The 22,262-nt window shown below is 24.7% G+C and overlaps 1 protein-coding gene across 2 annotated transcripts; it reads right to left on the bottom strand.

Annotated features, from left to right (window-relative positions):
- Positions 1-3,469: 3,469 nt before the first annotated feature.
- On the bottom strand, positions 3,470-20,674 carry LOC145835812 (ovochymase-like). 2 transcript variants are annotated; one of them, XM_082943533.1, is made up of 22 exons: positions 20,545-20,674; positions 18,256-18,406; positions 17,426-17,526; positions 16,734-16,895; positions 16,036-16,159; positions 15,579-15,763; positions 14,752-14,868; positions 14,449-14,576; positions 11,022-11,111; positions 10,729-10,861; positions 10,054-10,167; positions 9,798-9,859; positions 9,435-9,601; positions 8,886-8,978; positions 6,940-7,085; positions 6,457-6,611; positions 6,013-6,169; positions 5,795-5,911; positions 4,919-5,050; positions 4,604-4,732; positions 4,090-4,221; positions 3,470-3,784 (listed from the first exon to the last, which is right to left on the bottom strand). In XM_082943533.1, exons 1-22 carry the CDS (start codon positions 20,639-20,641, stop codon positions 3,696-3,698), a joined length of 2,781 nt encoding a protein of 926 aa, XP_082799659.1. In that variant the 5' UTR covers positions 20,642-20,674; the 3' UTR covers positions 3,470-3,695. The 2 variants fall into 2 exon arrangements, with proteins under 2 accessions (XP_082799659.1, XP_082799660.1); XM_082943534.1 differs by having other exon boundaries at positions 14,449-14,522.
- Positions 20,675-22,262: the final 1,588 nt, after the last annotated feature.

Genomic DNA, 22,262 nt, shown 5'->3' with positions numbered 1-22,262 from the left:
TAAAGTTTATAAAGTGTCTTATAAAGTATATCAGTATTAAAAAAAAAAACTGTTAAGCTACTTTAGTATATCTTTTAATAAAGAAATGTTTATTTGCTAAATTTTTTGTGTCAAATCGAAATTTCACTACTTTACATAAAAAAAAATGTTTGAAACTCAAGGCTTTTTCAAAAATTCTCAAATTCAAGTTTTTTTCAAAAATTTTTAAGCATAAATTTTCAAGTTCAAAGCTTGAATTTGATATATTATAACATATATTATAACTGAAACTAACACTTTGGGTTGGGCAAAACTTACATCATAAGTTTAATTTGCCACTCTTTTAAGCAAAAGAGCCAGCCTGAAATAACAAAAACATTCCTGATATTTTTGTATACAAAAAACAATTCTAGCCAAAAACTTATAAAATGACTTAGTTGGCCTGAGATTAAAAGTCTTCAAAAAGTGATAGTCTGAGTGTGTGTAAATGTTTATAAACTATCCCTAAGTCTAGTTTATATCAGATAGGTAGCTCCAAAAAACAGCAAATGTGTGTATTGATATGCAAAGCATAAAAGTCAACTTAGTTTGACAAAATCAATTGAAAAATGAAAATGTATACCTAACAAAAACTATATTAGTTTATGTCATATATATTGTTTTAATTGTGTCTGTACAAATTTTGATTCTACATGTAGAAAAAACAAACTTCGAAAATTATGCATAAACTACACTTAAACTAACTAAAGTATTTTATAAAAAGTTGTTTAAAATATGAGCATTTTTTTAAGTTGGTGTGCATATGAATTAGTTCAAGTGCAAAGAAAACTTCTAAAAGATTAAAATGTGTCAAAACAAAACTTAAATAAACCTTTTTTTCATTACTATGTTATTTTAAATGTTTTTACACTAAAACATAACATTTACAAATAAAAAATATATAAAAGAAACTTAGGTATAAAAAATATTGGAAAGAATATCTAAGCTATAAAGAAATGACACTTTAGTTAATTACTGTGCATTACTTTTGTACAAAATGGAAAACATTTGCATTTAGTTTATTTGATAAAAAGGTATAATATAACTATTTTATTAAATTTAAGCACTCTTTTTTCAGAAATTACTTGCTGTTGTAAAATAGAAGTTATTATGAAACTCAGAAAAATATATTGTTAGAATGCTAATCTGTCTTTTTCACATTTTTAAATTAAAGTAGTAACTTCTTCTAATTATTTTTAAATGTTATACAGAGACTTAAGACCAAACTAAACAAATTAAATCGAATTACCGAAAAAAAATTTATTTGAATTATATTTTTGCTCAGCGGGCCACTTTTACATGCTCGCGGGCCAAAAAATTTTCTTTCGCGGGCCACATTCCATTCAAAAAAATAACGTGCTCGCGGGCCGCAGATTTACCCTTCGCGGGCCGCAATTGGCCCGCGGGCCGCAGTTTGCCGACCCCTGATCTATACAGAACTTCGCTAGAAATACTGACAAAACTCATCTCTTGGCAAAAAGTTACTTATTTTGAATATCAGTTTTGCAGTTGTATATAACATACTTACTATAAAACAAATATGTTTTAGATATAAAACGGTTTACGATCGACTAATTGTAATGTGGTCGTTTTAACCTGACTTCCAATAAACACCTTTAAAAAATTTAAAATAATTGCAACTTAACTTTAAGAAAGAAATTTTTTAAATAAGCGCTTGTGAAATCATTTAAAGCTGAAAAGTAAGAAACTGTCTATAAAGTTGAAAGAATGTTTTACAAGAGTTAAGCTCATGAACATAAGATAACGATATCTAAAAAAACTATAATACAAGTCATTAAAGTACTTAGTAACAAATTTTGTTGCTTTTTAATGACATAGTACAACATATGTTTTAAGGTCCTGATAAAGGATCAAGAGTAACTATTAATATATTTAAATAATCCATTTTGTCTTAATTGTTTATAAAAATCCATTTTTGCTAATTACTTGTCGTTTTAATTAGTTGTGTTTTTTACAAATGATATAATTTCACTCTATTTATTTTGTGTTTGTTTAACTCGGGAGTGTTTAGCATTTTGATAAGGGAATTTGGACATTCTGAAAGCGCTTAAGTTTTTAATAAAGTTTATAATGAAAAAATTTGTTTGTCTTGTAGTAAAGTGGTACTTAATTACATTAAAAGGTCTAAATATATCTGAATAATGACTACAATTTTTGTGGTTTTTTAAAGTATGAAAATTTTTAAGAAAGATAAAAGGTCAAAATTTAAAACTTACGTTAAATTTTCTCAAGTTAATGATGAAAATTAAAGAAACAAGTTGTTAGACTATTTGAGGGCACTTTCTTAACAATCTTAATGAACAGGGCCATTGCTTTTCTAGTGTCTTTAAAGATGTCCTGATGAAAAAAAGTTTATGAAACCCTGCTTGAGAGAGTTAACAGAAGTCTTAACTCAATACTTATGTTTTTCATTGAGTTTTAAAATTTATTTAGAAAAAAAAAATAACTTACGCTTATAATATTTTAAAGTAGTTAAATAAAGTATTTTTTTGAATAGTTTGTATCAACCTGACAGTTTTTTTAATAATGATTAATAAGCTATACACAAATAATAAAAGAATGTTATTACTTTAAGTTCGTGTTAAACATCAATTGACTTACCCATAAAAATAACTTTTGAAAAAATAATACGAAACTATAAATCAGCTAACAAAAACAAAATATAGCTTTTTATAAAAATTTTAATAGTTTAGTCACATTTATTTTAGAGTTTTAAAGTATATGATTATCTATACAGAACTTCGCTAGAAATACTGACAAAACTCATCTCTTGGCAAAAAGTTACTTATTTTGAATATCAGTTTTGCAGTTGTATATAACATACTTACTATAAAACAAATATGTTTTAGATATAAAACGGTTTACGATCGACTAATTGTAATGTGGTCGTTTTAACCTGACTTCCAATAAACACCTTTAAAAAATTTAAAATAATTGCAACTTAACTTTAAGAAAGAAATTTTTTAAATAAGCGCTTGTGACATCATTTAAAGCTGAAAAGTAAGAAACTGTCTATAAAGTTGAAAGAATGTTTTACAAGAGTTAAGCTCATAGACATAAAATAACGATATCTAAAAAAACTATAATACAAGTCATTAAAGTACTTAGTAACAAATTTTGTTGCTTTTTAATGACATAGTACAACATATGTTTTAGTATAGTCTTTAAAAAAACAATAAAAAAATGAAACTCTGAAATAAGAGTTTTGTGATAATATATTTAAAATTAAACTTTTAAAACTATATAAAAACAAGTTTTTATAAAATACAAAACTGTATCTGCGAACGAAAGTTTTTTTGTTGCTGTGTATAAATGTAAAGTTACTTATATTTATCAATACTTAAAGTAATTAATACTTTTAATATTTATAAATTGCTAGTTTACTTAGTGTGATGTCTAAATCTAACCTATCATTTAAATCTTACCAATATATAACAATTTTTTTATTGAAAAAAATAAGATTTAAATGTATGATGAAACGCAGTTTTTAAATTGCATAAGTTAGAGTTAATAAAAAAAAAAACTATTTTAAACACTGTTTCACAGTAAATGAAGTAAATAATAAAACTACAAACACAAGTACAATGACTAAAAAAAATAAAATGAAGTGCAATATAATACAGCTTGAAGTGAAGAAGTTTGCATAAATTGAATTTTTATTGGCATTTCATTTCATCAGCAAAGCATGTGGACAGAAACAAAACAAGCACTAGTAGTAAGCCACTTTTCAAAACTGATGCTGAACCTGTGTATTTTTGGTGTTTTAATTATAAAAATAATGATTAAGCCAAATTAATTAAAGTAATGGGCTTGTACTTTAGAATTTGATAACGTAAAAAACTTATTGTTTAATCAAAGTTTATTATCGAAAGCACTATAACAAAATAAATAAAATTTCAATAGATATTTATAACTAGTTTTTAATTTTAATTTGAGTTTTTCAAATCTTTTTGATAAATTCAAATTTATAAGCAAATGAAACTATCAAGTTATTTAAAAAATAGTAATTTCTTAAAAAAATGTTTTACTTTTTAATATTAAAACAATTACTTTCACATGTGGGTGGATCTACATAGCCCTCATTACATTCACACTTAAAACTTCCAGGTGAGTTTGTACATGAAGCTCTCGTTACATTTCCTTCTCCACAATTTCCATTGTCAATTAAACACTCATCTATGTCTGCAATATGTTAATATTTTCAGAAAAAACTATTAGTCTAAAGTCAAATTTTAATGACTGAGTTAAACTACAAAAGTCAAGTGTAATATAAAAAAAATTTGATTCACAGCATCAGTTTACAAATCAGCAAGAAAAAAGAGATGCTTTTTTTTAGATGTTTTAGATTTCAGCTAGTCTCATTAGTTTTGAGACACTGTATAAAATTAATTACTGATTACTTGTAATGCAATAGTTAAAGAAAAGTGCTTAGATTTTTAAACCAAAATTTAAAGTTTGTGCAAGTAATTGTCCTATTGGTGTTTTAGTAATTTTAATTATTCTACAGAAAATTTCATACGAAAAAAACCCAAGGTGTGCTCAACAATTTTTAAATTATACCAACCAATACAGTTTGATGCTGTTTCGTTATACCCTTGTTTACACTGACACGAAAAATTTCCCCAATTGTTTACACATTCAGTACTTGAAGCATCTCCACAGCCACCGTTATTTATTAAACATTCGTCTATATCTACATTTAAAGATAAGTTTCTTTGTTAAATTTTCTTTTTTATATATTTTTTTTAATTCAAATGGTTTTAGAATAAAGAGAAAAAAAACTGTGTACTGAATAAAAGAAACTTTTTTGTACAATTAATTCTATTAACCTTACTGTAACCATCATACAAACATTAAATGAACATTAACAATTATTTACCTAAACAAATGGGTTTATCTTCAAAACCAGTATTGCAATTACACATAAAACTTCCGTTCGTATTAACACAGTTTGCTCTCGTTACATTTCCCTCTCCACAATTTCCATTATTTATCATGAATTCATCTATGTCTAAAATCGTACTTTAGTTTATCACGTTTTTAGTACTGCTTAAAAACAAAGATTTGTTAGTTTATTCTAATCTTAGAAAAACACCAATTAAAAAACAGTTAAAAAAGCAATGTTATTAATTGCACTATATTTTGTACACGAACAATAAAAACTTAACAATTAATTTTTATTAATTAAACATTCAGCAGGTGTATAAGTTTTAACTTTATTTGAAAAAAAAATCAAATAATCAGTAAACCTTGCAATAGTCAAAGTTAAAAATATTACAATTTTTTCTTTTTTTTAGTAATTTATACTATGGTTATTGGTTTAACAAGATAGTCAAAGTTAAACAAGCTAGTTAAGATTTCAGTTATAAAATACTAAAGTTAAGAATTTTATGTTTTTGCTTTGTTTATACAGTAACTCTTTTTTGAAGGGTTTATTAAGTTGTTTGACTTTAAAAGATTAAACTACAATATCCATTTTTATATTTAAAATGTCGTAAAACTTTACAATTCTAATATTGTACTTATTCATCTATGTAGTGTTAAACTATTTTTTAGACCATTTATTTAGTAATATGGTAACATATTTGACTAATTTATATTGTTGCTCTGTAATAAATGTTAAAATTAGCTTGAAAACTAAAACTTTATTAAACATAAATTGTGTTTACCAAATACATTATACAAAACTACGCAGTAGAAAATGTGTACAATAAGTACAACCGTTCGGTATAAAGTTGTGATTTTAAAAAACTACCATTGCATACAAATCCAGTTCCAGTAAACCCATCTTTACAAGTACAAGTAAAATTTCCTATTGTGTTTTCACACACTGCATCAACTGAACATGGACTGCACAAGCACTCGTTTGTATCTACACAAGGTTTTATTTAAAATACAGTTTAAATAAATTCAAGACTTTGTTAAAAACTTTTAGAAAACTAATATTAAAAGCAATGTTATTAATCTCATTACCGTCTGCATTTTCAATGATCCAGTCACGATAGAAGTGGACATCAGTGAAGACACCAGGCCAGCCCAAAGCCCCACAAGAATTCGGACCATACGAAACAATTCCGAACTGAACAAACGAACGACCTTTCAAACAAACAAGTGGACCACCAGAATCCCCCTTTAGTTGGATAAATTTCAAACAATGTGTTTTTGTATAAAAAAGTTCAGACTTTTGAGCAGTTTGTTACAAACGTATTAAATTTAGTTTTTATGAATATTTTTATCTGCATTATAATATGTGTAATATTTATAACAAATTAAGACCAAAATTTAAAATATATTAATAGTTTTTATGTCTCTAACTTTTGTAATTGGCACTATATAAACTGATTTTCTTAAATAAATCTGTAGTTTTAATACTTTTTCAATTAATCCTTTAAAAACAATAAAATAAGTACTAAGTACATGGCAAGTACTAATTCCGCCATTTTCTACGCTACCCGCACATATAGTTCCTCTGTAAACTACGTTGACGTTTGAATAAGCATCTTCGCAGATATTATTGTCAACTATGGGCAAGCGAACTTGGTACAACTGTGTTGGAAGTATGCTACCAGTGGCTGTAAAATATTGTACTATTTACATTTTTGTATTTTTTACTTTAAACAAAACCTTCTTTCACTTCAAAGAACATATATACAGTTTATATACATATATATGTGTTAGGCAAAAACGATTTAACCATTTCGTTTTTAAGTATTTAAGTATAATTACAACTTTAAAGTTTTCCGAAATGAAATAAATACGCAGTACTTTTAGCAAGTGGAATAATAAGCTTAACATTGGGTTCGAATACCTATTATAATTAATTAATATACTAAGTTTTCTATTTAAAAACATACCTTAAACGTTTTTATTTTAATACTTAATATAAAAGGTCTAAATTACCTAGTATTCCCCAGCCAGTATTAATACAAATATCACCAGCTACCGGTGAGTTTTCTTCAGAAGGTAAGCAGATTGGTGAAATATTATCAGTGAATAATATTTCCTCCGTCGTGTGTAGTAGTGCTAAATCTCCTACTAAAACCGCGCTGTAACGTTAAATTTCAAGGTAAACAGAAAAAAAAACATATAAATACATTTTGTTAATGTGTACCTAACCTTTTGAGTGTAAATTGTCTCTAAAAGTATCAAAAAAAATCAATATATTCAGATATAGGCTACAACAACATAAACAAATATACTTTTTAGTTTGCATACTAAAATTTTTCTGCTTGTGAATTATTTTCATAGTAGCTTATAGTATACCTTATAAAGTTAGTGTAAAATTGTTTAGTCTTGTTTTTCTCTCAACAAAGTATTTATGGTTAAGTTATTACTATATGATAAGATTAGGTATCGAAAATTAACATTCAGTCTTATTACAATAAGCAACAGCTATAATGTGAAGACTACGTACAGCTATGTGATAAGGGGTTAAGAATATACATTTTAAGAATCAAAGTTTTTAACGTACACTGATTAAAAAAAAAGTCTTGTGTTATACTTACTAACAAACTAGGTTTTTCTTGAACAATATAATTTTTAGTACGAACCAGGGGCGTAGCGTGGGGAGGGACACTGGCGCATGCGTGCCTACCAAAAAAAAGAATGTAATATCTTTATTCTTTATAGTTTATTTTTTCTGCTTAATTTGCCTTTTTTCAACTATGTTTATCTAGTATTCAAAAAGTTAAACCAATTTTTGACTACCAATTAGTGATAAGTTAGGAAAGTATATGTCATTACTCAATATACTGAATCGGTGCGTAATTGCAAATGCGCACCGATGTTGATGAAAAACTCCATAAGGAAAAATTTTATAAGTTCATAAACTTCATAAGAATTTATACTCAAAAAGCACGCAATTAATAAAGCGCACCGCTGTAGTATAACCTTATGGCAGATCATTTTTCTAAAAAAAGTTTACAAAAATACGTCACGCTTAAAGAAAAATTAAACAATTAAAAAAAAATTTTTATGCTACATTGTTAAGACTACTGCTAGTTTTCTGAACTTTATTTTCGTAAACATACAAGAAAAAGCGTGTCGGTCTATGAGAAATAAACTTTGTTTGTGATTTTAATTTCAAACAAATACAATCAAATGAATTAAATTTAAAAATTATACTTTTAACTATTTTATAAAGTTTTAATAAACTGTAATAACAGTTATAAAGTTGGTCTATTTTAATTTCTGTGTAACTTTATTAAAATTATGTGCAATAAGGTGTTGTTATCGATGTTGTATTGTATATTAAAGAGATTGATACTTTTTTCGTAAATAAAACAGATACTTTCGTTTTATTGAATATATTAATTTTTAAAGATATAAAGTTTACTGTAATTAATAAAAACAATTTTTATTTGGTAAGTTTACATTTTTGCAAGTATAAGTAATTCTTATTAAATTTATACTTTTATTTAATTGTTTAATTTTGTAATATATAAATATTTTTTAAAACAGTTAACGAACTTATTTTACTTAATAAATTTATTTCAATTACATTACTTAAAAAATTTTTTTTTATAGCTAATTACAAAAGTTTTAATTTAGAGGATTTTTTGAGAAAAAAATTTGCGCACCCCCTGACCAAAATACCACGCTACGCCACTGGTACGAACTAACACTTTAAGCATTAACAATGAACGATATAAAAGTAACATTTAACATAACTAAACAATAAATAGAAAAAAATCTTAAAACGGAATAGTTTTAAAGTTTGTTTCTAAAAGTTTATTGATCTTTATTTAGATTGACTAAAAACATAGTTTTTGTTATAAAATTAAGTTCAAAAATGCTAAAAATTTTACACCACCAAAATTTTTAAACAAATAAAAGAATAATCTTACTTATCCCATCCAGGGTAGATAATTACGTCATTAAAAAATATTCTATTAGAATTATCCAGTCTGTTGTTTGTTCCAATTATTCCTATCAGCTCACTAAAAGTGTTTTACAATTAAAAATTATCAATAAAACAACTCAATGTTATTTTTTCTAATTTTTGTAACTTTATAATACTAAGTTTCAAAAGTTCTTTTTTTTCAACTCGATTAGTATCATATAATTTTTGTACTTACTAGTAAAGGTATTCAGTGAAATTGGAATAAAATATCTAACAGTAAAAGTTAAATAAAAACTAAATGTAAACTTTTAAATGTAACGCGTAATTTACAATTCGATAAAAAGTATAAACACAAGAATTTTTTGAGGTTAATTTAAGATGCACTTTAAAATAGAAGGTACTTTAGTTAAAACACACACTGCAATTTCAAAAAAAAAGTCAATAATCTTAATTACTAATTTTTCAGTTGACTTGCGATGTTAAAACTAAAAAAAAGTTTTTTCAAAGAACGCACATACAAAAAAAAAACAAAGTTCTAACTATCAAAACAAACTCTGGATTGTAAATTACTGCACTGTGAACACAGTGAGCAGCAGTTAAAATCCAATTAGAACTTATTATGGAAGCACCACACAAGAATTGATTCAATCCCCTGTACAATGCCACCATCCAAGGATACGAGTTGTTTGCAGCCAAGTTGCCGCCAATAATTCTGTTGTCCTGTGTGTTTGGTTTGATAGTTAGCTTTTAGATTATAGCGATAAACTAAGACGATAAAATTGTTTACAAGCTTAAAAACAACATTTTAGATCTTAGCTTAATATTAATTTTTGTACTTTAAAGTTTTATTGATTACACTTAAATGCGACTAATATAGTTTTTAGGTTTAGAAATATACTTATAATTAACTATTTACCCATGTAAACTGAATACGGTTTTGATTTTTTCCACATTGACCATAGGTAGTTGAACTTCTTTCTAAAAACCAAAGCAAACTTTCTAACCTTTTAGTTTAAACTTACAGCTAGTTTAAATAAAATTTAAAGAAAAAAGTTATGAACGATTTTTTATTCTAACAAAAAACTACACTTTTAGTTTAATTTAAAAAAATGTACTGACTCATTTTTTAACATAAGAGAATATGTAAACAGTTTAACTTTTACATAACTCACCACATTCAACCTCATCAGAGTTGTCGTTCGGACAATCAACTTTTCCATCACATTTATTTATTTTTGAAACACAAGACCCATCCCAGCATCTGAAGTTGTTTTCATCAGCACAGTCTGTAACAGATTCATTATAATTAGTACTAAAAGGTACTTAAAAAAATATGTGATCAATAAATTTATAGCTGTTTTCGTCAGACTAAAGATGTTTTTTTAAATTCGTAATTTTAAACCGTAATTTTTTTAAAGCTTTTGTATTGTATAAGTTCATTACAAAATTGAAGTATAATATAAAAGTACAGTTTAGGGTACACAAGTTTGTGCAAAAGTTTTTCCTTAGTTTTTTTTCAGTTTTCTACAAGATTTTGAACTTATTTCGTTATTTAATGTTCTAAAGCGATTAGTTTCAACTTATTTAGCTTCAGTTTATACTTGAAATATTTTACAATGAACTAAATTAAATAGCAGAAACTTATTTGAAAAAGTATTAAAGTGTTAACATAATTTTTTTTCATTAAACTTTTAGGAACTAAGATTTATATATTTTTAATCATAAATTAACAACAAACAAAAAACAGTACCTAACAAATAAAAGTAGTCCATAAAAGTTGACGAAAAATACTTTCAGTTTACTAAAGACATAACTTTTTTAAATACAAAATCATAAACTTATTATACCTTCAAGAAACTTCCATTCTATAATAAATCCTTTTTTTTGTACGTAGCTATCGCTAGTGAAAATGATTTCTACTTTTTCATCTGTCACAAAATTTCTTGCTGGCGTTGTAGAACAAAACTTGTGTCCAGCGTACTAGTTAAATTGTTATTTTTAGATTTTATAATCTTTAAATAAATCTTAAAATCTGTTTCATATAAAAAAGGTTTGATTATCCCAGGTAAACTAAATCTAGATGTGTTATTTAGTTTTAAAAATTTAAATAGTCTTATTTATTTTACAAATGTTCACTTACTACTTCGCTTCCAACATTTAGTTGCAATGCATCATAGCTGCAATAATCATCTTGTTCAATATCAGTTTCAATGAAGCTTATTTCAAGTAACTGTATTATACTATTTGTAATAATAATAAACTATGTTAATACAACAAAACTATATCAAATATTAAATTGCACTTATTTTTGAATTTACAAAGGATAATAAAAAAACAACGTTTAATTTTTTCTTTATCTTTTAACGGCTGCTTTACTAAATTTAAAATGACAATAACATAGTTAAATTTTGTCCTTTAAGTGAAATTCAAGTTACAATTATGTTTCATTGTTTAAAGTGTTTATGTTTAACAATCATTTGAGATAGTAATTTAAGTTTTAGGGTACAAATGACATTAAACTAATAGTTTGTAAGAAGTTGTTTGTGTGTAAAAAAACAAAACTACACATTGGGTGGCTTGGCGTTTAGCCAACAGATCCTTCGCTCTACTGAGCACAAAAAATAGCTTTTTTGAAGAAAGTATTCAACGTTTAAAAAAAGCTTACTGTTATCTAATATAAAAGTTCATTATTGTAAATAGTTAAATAGCGATGAAACCAATGCGAGTTTGAAAAATTAAATTTAAATATCAGTTTTAAACAGGCATATTTTCAAGTGTTTTTTAATGTATTCTTACACTATACTTTATCTAACTTTCGCTATTTGTACAAATTAGTTATGTTGTTTTAAAGGTTAAAATATCTAAATAAATATTATTTTGTTTAAAAATTACATGTAAAAATCAACCTTACCTATTCAAAATTAATTTATATATAAATTAAATATTAAGATAAAATAATTGTTGTTTAATAAGACTTATAATATCGATTTAAAAGTTTTAAACAAAAACTTTTATAATTTTTCTACATTTAATGTAAAATAAAATTACACGATTTTAAAATATTTTTAATAAAAGCATTAATTAACGTATTATCTTTTTTAAGTTAATTTAAATACGCAAAGGGATATTTTTAACATATAGTTATTTATTAATTGTTTCTATTTTAAATAAAAACTAATAAAAAGTAGCATTTACTTATTTAAAGTATAATAATAAATTGTATTTTGAAAAAAGTTTACACTTTAAGATGTAAAAATGATTAAAACTGGTGAACAAATATAATTTTTTTCTTAAAACAAAATAAGAAACTGTTGAAATGTAATAAAACAAATTTATAGATTAAAAGGTTGGAATTTAATCAATTTTAAATAAAAAATAATTTTAATAAATTTATGTTTAAAATAAAAGCAAAAAAAGTTTTAAACGTAATAACTAGAACTCATTTTTAATAGTTATAAGTAATAATTTTAAAAGTTTCAATAAAACTTTTTCAATAATTAGTCTTTCACTTAAAATAAACCTAAAAAACTGTTTAAACGTACTTAGTAGAACCCTTTTCTACATATTTAAAATTAGTTATTGGTCGAGGCATGGCTTTATAGGCAATTTAAGTAGAGAATATGAGAATAAATATACTTTTAAGGTTTTATAAACACGAAAACAAAGTTATAGAATACAAAATTCTAATAATATTGTTTTAGTACATAAATTAGACAGACAGTTTTAATCTAAAGATAGCAGTTTTAACAAAAAAATTAGTAAATATACTTTTTAGTAACAAAAAACGTAAAAATGCTTATAAAACCTCTTATGTAGAGGTTTTTAGCACAAAAATACAAAAAACAATAAAACTTTAGTTTAAGCAGGTATATTATATAAACTTACAATAAATAAACTTTTTTACAGAAACAAAAACACAATTAAAGCGTCTTTAAAGTTATTTTAAAGAAAGCTTTATGAAAAAAAAAAACAAATACTGTACTTAACAAAGAAAGTAACTTATCCTAAAAATATCTACCTACAATCCTTATTGACAACATATATTACAATTCAGATAGTCTAATAATCTGTTCAGCAGTTAAACTTAGTAACAGTTTGTATAGGTAATATAATTTCCTATGACAACAAACAATTTAAAATGATTTGGTAAGCAGTTATAAAAAAGATAATCTTACAAAGTTCAAACTTTTTGGTAAAAATAAATACAAAAAAACTTTTAAAACGTCCTAAGTAGAGGTTTTTATCACATAAGTTAGAAAACTAGTTAAAATATGTAAGTTTAGCATGTTTAATAAAAAAATTTACAATAAATGAACTTTTAGGCTTAAACAAACACAAAAGAAAGAACATTTAAAACGACTTTAATGTTGTTGTAAACAAAATATTTTAAAAATAAATAAGTTCGTATCTTATGTTTGTTTTATGAATTCATTTTTTATTTAGTTTTTTTGTTATTTTAGCCAAATAGACATATAGTTAATTGTTTTAGCATAATTTCTTGAACTTACATCTAAGAATATAATTGCAGTGCAGAAATTTGGGAAAAATTTCTAGAGTTATAAAATTTGTAAAAGCTAAATATGATAACTTCAGTAAGCCCCGATGGCCGAAAGGTTAAGGCGTAAGGCCTCAGAACAGCCTAATCTCAACCGTGCGGGTTCAAAACCTAGCATGGCCATATTTTTAAATGTCAATTGGTATTCTGCTGCGCCCACACCTGCTGGTACTCACCTTTTAACTCAAAAAGTTTTGAATCTAGATTTTGGTTTCTTTAAAACTTGTTTTTTTTAAATGTCACTAAAGGAGTCAAATTAGCTCTGCTGATATAAAACAGGGCTAATTAAATTACCTTGCTGAAATTTAATATTCACTAAAAATAGATATCCTCTATCTTTTTAAAGCAATATACTTAAAATTATTTCATAAAGGCAGATAAATTGTATGAACAAAGAAACAAACAAAATGTTACTAAGGCTATTATAGGGAGGGGTCAATCAATTTTGTAAAGAAAATTTAACACATTTATAAATAATGAGAACTTCAACTAAACAAATGGACTTAAAATTGTATAATATTCACACTATAATCACATTCTTAGATTAGGCTAACACCAATTTTATTTATCTATGTGCTGTTAACTGTGTCACCATTACTACTGTTTATAACTTCAAATATTATAAGATTTTATTGTTTCACTCAAAAATGTTATATTGTGTTTTACTGTTTAGCTGTTAGCATCAATTTATACGGATGAATGATTTTACTTCATTAAAACAAGCTATCTTTTATGCTCAGTAGAGCGAAGAATCTGTTGGCTAAACGCCAAGCCACCCCTACACATTTATTACTTTTAACTTAAAGTATTTTAAGTTAAAATATAATGACGATAAAACTTTACGCCATATTTTTACCAACTTATTCTATTACTTCAAATTATTAGTAAAAAAAGTTAAATGATTACTATAGTGCTAAGTGTAATTAAATAAATACTAACACAAGAAATATAAGATTTTATGATTAAGATGAAAAAAAAAATGAAAAAACACTTTTGATGTTTTCTAACTTACCATCCCTGGTCGTGAATTTATTGTAGAAGAACAACTTTGATCATTGTCGTAAGGCAATGGGTAGTTAGGAGATACTAAATACCCAAAACTATCAGTTGTGTTTTCAAATTCATAAATATTTTTTGTTTCTAATTAATTATGACAGTCAATAAAAAAGCATGAAAATATACAGCAAAATACACAAATATTGAACGAAAACTTAAGTTTAGAAATTTATGAACGAAAATTTTGTCTTTATACATTAAAATTTAATTTTTTTTTCAAAGGAATGTGTTTATTTAAACTAGTAGGTTTTAAACTAACCAACACAAGATGATCCATTGTAGTATAATTCATTACTACAGATGCAATTGTATCCTTCGAAAGTTGTTACACAAGTAGATTCTGGTGGGCATAATGATGTACTATTACAGTTGTTTTCTGAAAAAAATAGTTTAAATAATAGTTATAAAGTTTTAAAACTAAAATAACATTTATAATTAAGATTACTTTAATCTTAATCTAGATTTTAGATCTTGTTGATACTTGTTTTAAATATTTTATTTTTAGTTTTGGGTAATTTTTAATTTATATTAAACTTTTACTTTTTGCATTAGTTTAATTTTTAACTAGTACATGTTTTATTCAATTATTATACATTAATAATTTGAAAGTTTTGAATACGCCATATCTTAGTTTTGTCTTTATTTCATGCATGAACAAGTTTTAATTCTCAACCCTTACTCAACAATATGGTATAGAGCAATTTTATAATTCTTTAAGTTTTGATAAGATCGGAACTTTTCTGTACTGAAACTAGATAACAAATAGAATAGTTAATTCGCACTTGTATTATTATATAGAACATAGGTTAAAAAAGGTTTTTAATAAATATTGTTTAAACATTAAAACTGTTGAAAGCTTACAATTTTATTAACTGTACTTTTGACAATAAGTTAAGGCTAAGTTTAGATCAAAGACTTGTTTTATGTTATTAAAAAATCCTATGTTTAACATCAAAATAAGTAAATGTTTAGATAACAGCATCCTTAGTTCATAAACTTAAAACAAATTCTTAATCATTCTAATGTTTTTCTGACAAAGTATAAACTATAAAAACACTTTATAACATAAGGTAATTAAAAACTTACTTTTCAAATAGATGTTTATCCAATCACTGTACTCTGAAACTCGAGTGTAGACCCCAGGTAGTTCCGGTAGAGCGCACCCAATACCGAAACTGGTAACCCCGTGAAGGTACGAAGTTGCCCCATCCGGACAAACCAATGGTCCTCCGCTGTCACCTTGACAACTGTCCACTCCTCCTATCTCTATTCTATAGTTCAGTCGAAAATTAAAAAAGCTAATTATAAAATTAAATTTTAATTCAAATATATTTATAACTGTTTGTCCTGTTTGTTTATTTTTTGACATTTATTAAAGTTGTATTTTAAGTACTTTGAAGTATCTAATAATAAACTATTTAGTTAGAAAAAGTCAAAGTTTGTTTTTTTTTAAACTATGTTAAATAGCATAATTTAACACTTTGTTTCGAAACATTTTTTATGAATATACTAAAAGTTAAAATTTTAAAGTTTTTAAACTAACCCAGCACATAACATAGAATCAAGTATTTCAATTGTAGGTATTCGTACTCTCAAATAGTCTTCACACTGATCATTACTAAAAACTTTTACATCTGCTTTTTGAAGCTGTAAGGGAAGAGGTCCTCCTGAAATTAATAGTTTTATTTAAATTTATAATACTTTATTGCTTTAACACTTTACGCAACTACAAAAATAAGTGAGTGTTGATTTATTATTTAAATTCAATTTTGATAAGAGACAATGCTTCGTATTTTCTAAACACAATAAATTTTAAACAGTTTAAAATTTATTGTGTTTGATAAATACGATATATTTCTGAAATCACAAGTACATTATAAACTCGTGCTTACTTAAATCTTTACTTATACTTTTCGTTCTTTTTTAAGGCGAGTTTAGCAAGTTAGCTTTAATTTAAGAAAGAAGCTTATTTGATAGACAAAATTACTATTAATATTATACATTACTTAATTAAAATAATCTGTAGTAGATTAAAGTTAAAATAGTAGCGTGAAGTCGTTTTATAGACAAACAAGCCTAATTTATATTTTATTTTTGATAAATGTACATATTTTACTAATACTGACTCACTAAGGGTTTTTCACTAAATTTTATAGTTTTTATTTAATTAATAATACTTACTAGGTTTTTTATATCAATGTACGTTGAGTGATAGGTATTGTTTAGAGACAAAAATTTTACCTAATGAAAGCCTTCCGAGTCCAGTTATAACACAAATTGTGTTGACAGGAATATTTGCACCCTGACTGGGAATTGCAACTGGTTGAACGAAACCATTGAAAATAATATTTTTATCCAGTTCAAGCAAGCTAATGTCATTTTCATTAGTTGATTCTTCGTAACCTAACAAATTATTACAACAAGTTGTTATCGACAAATTATTAATACGCGACATTCTATGTTAACAGATATTAATTATATGGCAAAAAATATTTTAGTCAACCTATTGCTTTTAGAAGTTAATTTAGTTCTAACACTACAAACAAAATTCTTTGTGTAACTTTAGTTTTAATAACTACTATATAAAATAAATCAGCTGAAAAAAAAGTAAAACAAATTAGACTAGTTTTAAGTAAGCGTTATACCTAAAGCAAATCATCTTTTTTAAGTTTTTGTAGATTTTAGTTACATAAACTAAGCTTTTGTAATAAACACAAAAATTTTAATTTAATATCATAAATACAAGTTTAAAACTTTTAGTATATAAGAATTTTATTTTTATGTTTAAAATTTTTTCATTTATAAAGAGTAGCTTCAATGATTTAAAATAAAATTTAAATTAATCTAATAAATCGCACTGTTAAAAATACAAATTTTAAAGTTTGTTGGCTAAATCTTTGATTTTGATCTTTATAATAATAACTTAAAATAACCAGGATATTCAAGTTTTCTTGTAAGAGTAAATTCTTGAATGTTCGTCAAATCATTTCTATTTGTTACTCCAGCAACAACTATCATATCAGAAAAAGCATAACTGTCGATAACAACAAAACGTTAAAGTATACTAAGGTAAGTACGATTATGAACTTGAAAAAACGTTAAAACTTTTTATAGTTTAAATTGCCAAAGACTACCTTTATACTGTACTACGTGTTTGGGTTAAAAAAAAACTTTTTGACATAAAGTAAATAAAATTACTTAATAAATTAAAAAAAAACAAAAAGAATGATTTTAACCGAACAAAATCTGGTAGGGTTCTTTTAACATTTTTGTCATTAAAACATTATTTATAAACCAAAACATTAGAGGGTTACTTTTTGACTAAAACTTTTATAGTGTGTTATAAATTATATTGTTTCAAATTTACTAATGTTATTTTCTAAGATTAGTTATCTACGTATGAAATTATAAAAACTGTTAATAAAGTATTCGTCTTTTAATGATTGTTATCAACAACAGTTATAAACTGAACAAACACAGTATATAGTTTGTCCTTTATTTGAAAAAATAATTATTGAAAATAACTAAACGTAATTAAAAACTAAAATAATTCAGAATCTCATTTCTTTATTATCTAATGTAAATTTGAATTGTTAGATTAAATGCTTATATGAATATATATTAAGTTAGAGTTACAAATTGTGTTTATGGTACAAATATAACACAAAATAAGTTTTTTTTTAATTTTTATTTTAAACTGTGAATGAAATCACACAAGAGGTTTTCATCTAAGGATAAAAGAGAATTTAAGAATTAATCTTACTCTTCAGTGCAGTGCGTAGCTGTTAAAACCCATTTCTCCGATATTATTGAACATCCGCAAAAATAGTTGGAATTATAAATTAGTCGTAGATAGCACTGGTAAGGAAATTCTCCTTCATTGGCATTAGTTCCTCCTACTATTCTGTTGTTTTCTAAAAAGATGTAATTTTAATTGTATGTTTTTAAAGTTCTTAAACAAAATATTTTTGTTATTTATGCTTTTGTTCATTAAACTTGTTTAAACTTTATAAAGATAAACGTTAAGAATCTCGAACAATGTAACGAGTGTCAGAATAGCACGTAGTTGATATATTTCGAGATTTATTACAAAACATAAACAACATGATCAGATTGTAACAACCAGTCATGGTAGCAAGAACAACTTAACAACAGAATAGCATTTAATACTTTAACAAATCCACGAGTTTTTTGTAAAGCAAACACGTAATAAACTTTAGGTACAACATTGGTGTGTCTAACCGTGGCGAACTCAATGTTTTAATGCAAAAATGTTTTTACTCATTAAGTTTTAAAAGCTAAATTGTTACAACTAATTCATACTCTTTAATTAACTATTTGAAAAGTTTATTGCACTAGACAGCTTTAAAACTTTATTTATAATTTTCACAAAAGTGGAGACAAATCTCATTCGAAAACGTTTTATTGAGCATACACATGTAAGATATATTTCGGCTAACCCTTATCAATTACTACTGTAAGCAATTAATTTCAAAATTAAATTTTATTTGAGTAAACAATTTAAAGTTACATCACAAATACTCATTGAATAAAAATAAACAAAAGTAATTAGAGATAGATTAACAACTTCTGTTAACAACTGCAACATAAAAATATTTTAAGTTAAATTGTAGTTTAATTAAGATAAGAATAAGTACAAAAAGTAAGGGAAGGAAATAGAAGACATAAATTTAATAAAAAAAAAAGTTATAAAAAAGATTTTAGTTTTTATTCTGTACTTTTGCTTATATTATTTAGATTACTACTGAAATAAATTATGTTTATCAATTTCGAATTTTCAACTTATTTTAACGTTATGCTATTAAAATAAAATTAAAATTAACCGAGGTAGTTTTTACTATCCAGCTCCCTAAAGCTTCAGAAATTATTTTATTAATGATTGTAGAGTAGTGCTTCATAGTAGTATATATCACTTTGTCTGTCTTACTTTATAGACGAAATCTTTTAAAAATTGTGATCATTGCGTTTGCATGAAACATTGTGTAGAATAAAAACCCTCAATTTGAAATTGTCTAATGTATGTTATATATATATATATAACATACATTATACAATATATATATATAAATTAATATACAGTTTTGTGTTTTGAACTTGTTTTGAAATTGATTTGTGCATAAGCACAAAACTCGAGTCCTTCAAAATTTACATCTTTAAATAAACCTTTTTATTAAAAAAGCCCTTAAGGTAGGCTCCGTGTGAAAGATTTAATTTATTAAGTTAATTTTTTATTTCTACATATATGTATCGATTTCTCACATTTCAGTTGAATCGCAAAAATAAAAAGTTTATTTGGGCCACAGCTCTGTTTGAAAATTTGGTTTTTACACTTTTATTTTTGTTTAATGATGTAGGTTTATTAAACAAGTAAATTCTTATTTAAAGAAACTTGCCCTTTTTAAAATTAAAAATTTTGTTTAAATTTATAGCTTTTTTTTTTTCGTAACTCGCGAAAATTAAGTTTTGTGTTGTAATAACGCACTTGTATGTAACCAATGACGTAAAAATTTCTAGTTTTGTTTGAACCGTTTAAAAAACTTAAAAGATGGTTTTCAAAAACCAATTTATCATTTTAATTTTACGCTTAAATATAGAATTTACGTCTGGAAGTTACGGTGCGTGAACAAAAGTATGAATGTGTAACATGTAAGTATTGGAAAAAACAATTTGACATTTGTTAAATTAAAAATAGTTGCAATTATTTTTAAATGTTTAATTATTTCTTTTAGCAACGTAGTTTATAAAAGTAAAAATGTTTTAAATTCTTATTTTGTTACAAAGTTTTGTTTTAAAAATATAGAGCTATAGTAAACTTAGTTTCGTTTATAATTACGTTTAAGTTTGACAGCTAAAGATTTGTTTGAAAGAAAAGCATTTAGACTATTCATGAGCATAAACTACAAGTTAGAAAAATCTGATCAAAAATAAAGTCAAAATGCAACTTATTGTAATTTTTATCATAAACTAAATAATTTTCTTCACGCATTATAGTTTACATAATTTATTTTATAAAAAAATTGTATAAACTAACCATTATAGTCAATTTTTTGAGCAACATTAAATGTTTTTGAATGAAAACATGGAAATAAAATCAGTGCAACGAAAAGTTCAATATATATTCTCCTCATATTTGCATAAAAATAAGCTTTTGATTACTAGAAAATTGCAAGTGTTTTTTATTAATAACTTTTTTTGTTTAGATGAATTTTAAAGATACTAAAATATAGAAACAACTTAGTAACGTTTTGGTTATCATTTTAGTTTCTAATTATATTGTAACATTATTAAAAATGGCATGTTTAGTAAAGTCAGTAATAAGATTTATAAATATTATATATAATGAATTTTTTACATGTAAAGTTAGAAACCTTCAGATAAATAAGCCTTTTTGCTGTTTACTTAAATAATAAAAATTAAAATTAATACTTTAAACCTTTTATGGTAAATATAAAATTTTTTGAACAAACTACTTATCTAAATTTTCTAAACTATATCTCCAACGATAAAAAAAACATTCTAGTTAAATCACAGATTTTCTTTTATACTAACACTCACAAGCTTTAACAAAACATCCACAACTAAAACAGTATTACTTAAACCTTATATATAATAAAGCCTTATTTCTTTTTATGTGCATACTTGTTTTAACCACTCTATAAATCAAATTTTCCTAACATAGGCTATAAATCAAGTCAAACAAAAGTTCTAAACGTGTTTCATTAAAAGCAAACGAAAAAGAGGAACATAACCGTTTTGGTCGAGCACTTAGAAAATATGTTAATTTTATTTTAATTGCAGAAGTGGAACTAATTACAGTAAGGAAGAAACAAATAAAGTGCAAAATTTTATTAGTTTCATTATTTTCAATTCAAAGTTAACATATACCTAGTCAAATATTTTGAAACACATCTTTTATTTAAAAAGCTGAACACTGTATTTATTTTCGATTTTTACATTGTATATAGTAAACACGAAACTTTCAATCTTTCTGCAAAATACTTTGAAACTTGCAATTTAGCATGGCTTTAAATTTTACTTTTAACACCTTTTTCGAATGTCACTTTCTTTGTTATCCATTTGGTACAATAAATGAATTTTCTCCACAATACATTATAAAAATATTATAAACAAAAGCAGCAGGTTTGGCTCACAAAAACAAAGGAGGTAGTAGCAACTACTTTATATATTTCTTGCATGTTTTTTAATAATAAATCAAAGCAATAAAAGCTTAAAGAATAGTTTAGCTGAAATTTAAATACATCTGTAAATTATGTCTTTTAAAATACTTGAATTAAATTTAAACCATCGAATATATTTACAAAAAGTAGCTAAAACTTTTTATTGCTTGTCGTTATAACAAACCTCCAGACTATAAAAACTAAAACTTAAACAAGATATAAAACATTTAAAAAAATTTTGACTTTTTAAATCTTTTAACGAACGACTATGATGAAACTAGAGCTTATGCTAGGTATAAATAAAGCTACATCATTTGTAAAATAATTATTATTTTTCTCCTTACATAAAATAACTTTTAATCGTATATAAAAAATACTATTTTAACAAATTTATTAACTAGCAATGCTTTTTGTAAATCTATATACAACCTAACTGTGTATTGTTATGCTTTTTGTCACCTTGTTTATTTTTTTATTGTTTTAGATGTTGGTTATTGCTAAAAATAACTATTAAACACTTTAAACTTAATTTTTTAAATCCGGTGTGTTTTGGTTTTGCTTTTGTTATTTG

Source organism: Thalia democratica, chromosome 5 (assembly GCF_965202585.1).
Source record: "Thalia democratica chromosome 5, ktThaDemo2.hap1.1, whole genome shotgun sequence".
NCBI classification, from domain to species: domain Eukaryota; kingdom Metazoa; phylum Chordata; class Thaliacea; order Salpida; family Salpidae; genus Thalia; species Thalia democratica.
The sequence above is the reverse complement of the archived record's forward strand: the minus strand, read 5'-3'. Positions and strand labels throughout refer to the sequence as shown.

Excerpts from the sequence above, each read along its gene's own strand:
- LOC145835812 (XM_082943533.1), bottom strand. The coding sequence starts at position 20,641 with ATGAGGAGAATATATATTGAACTTTTCGTTGCACTGATTTTATTTCCA. Across the intron at positions 14,869-15,578 it reads GATAAACATCTATTTGAAAA|AAAACAACTGTAATAGTACA; the intron begins GTAAGTTTTTAA and ends TATTTTTTTCAG. Across the intron at positions 11,112-14,448 it reads TAAATTCACGACCAGGGATG|TTACTTGAAATAAGCTTCAT; the intron begins GTAAGTTAGAAA and ends AGTATAATACAG.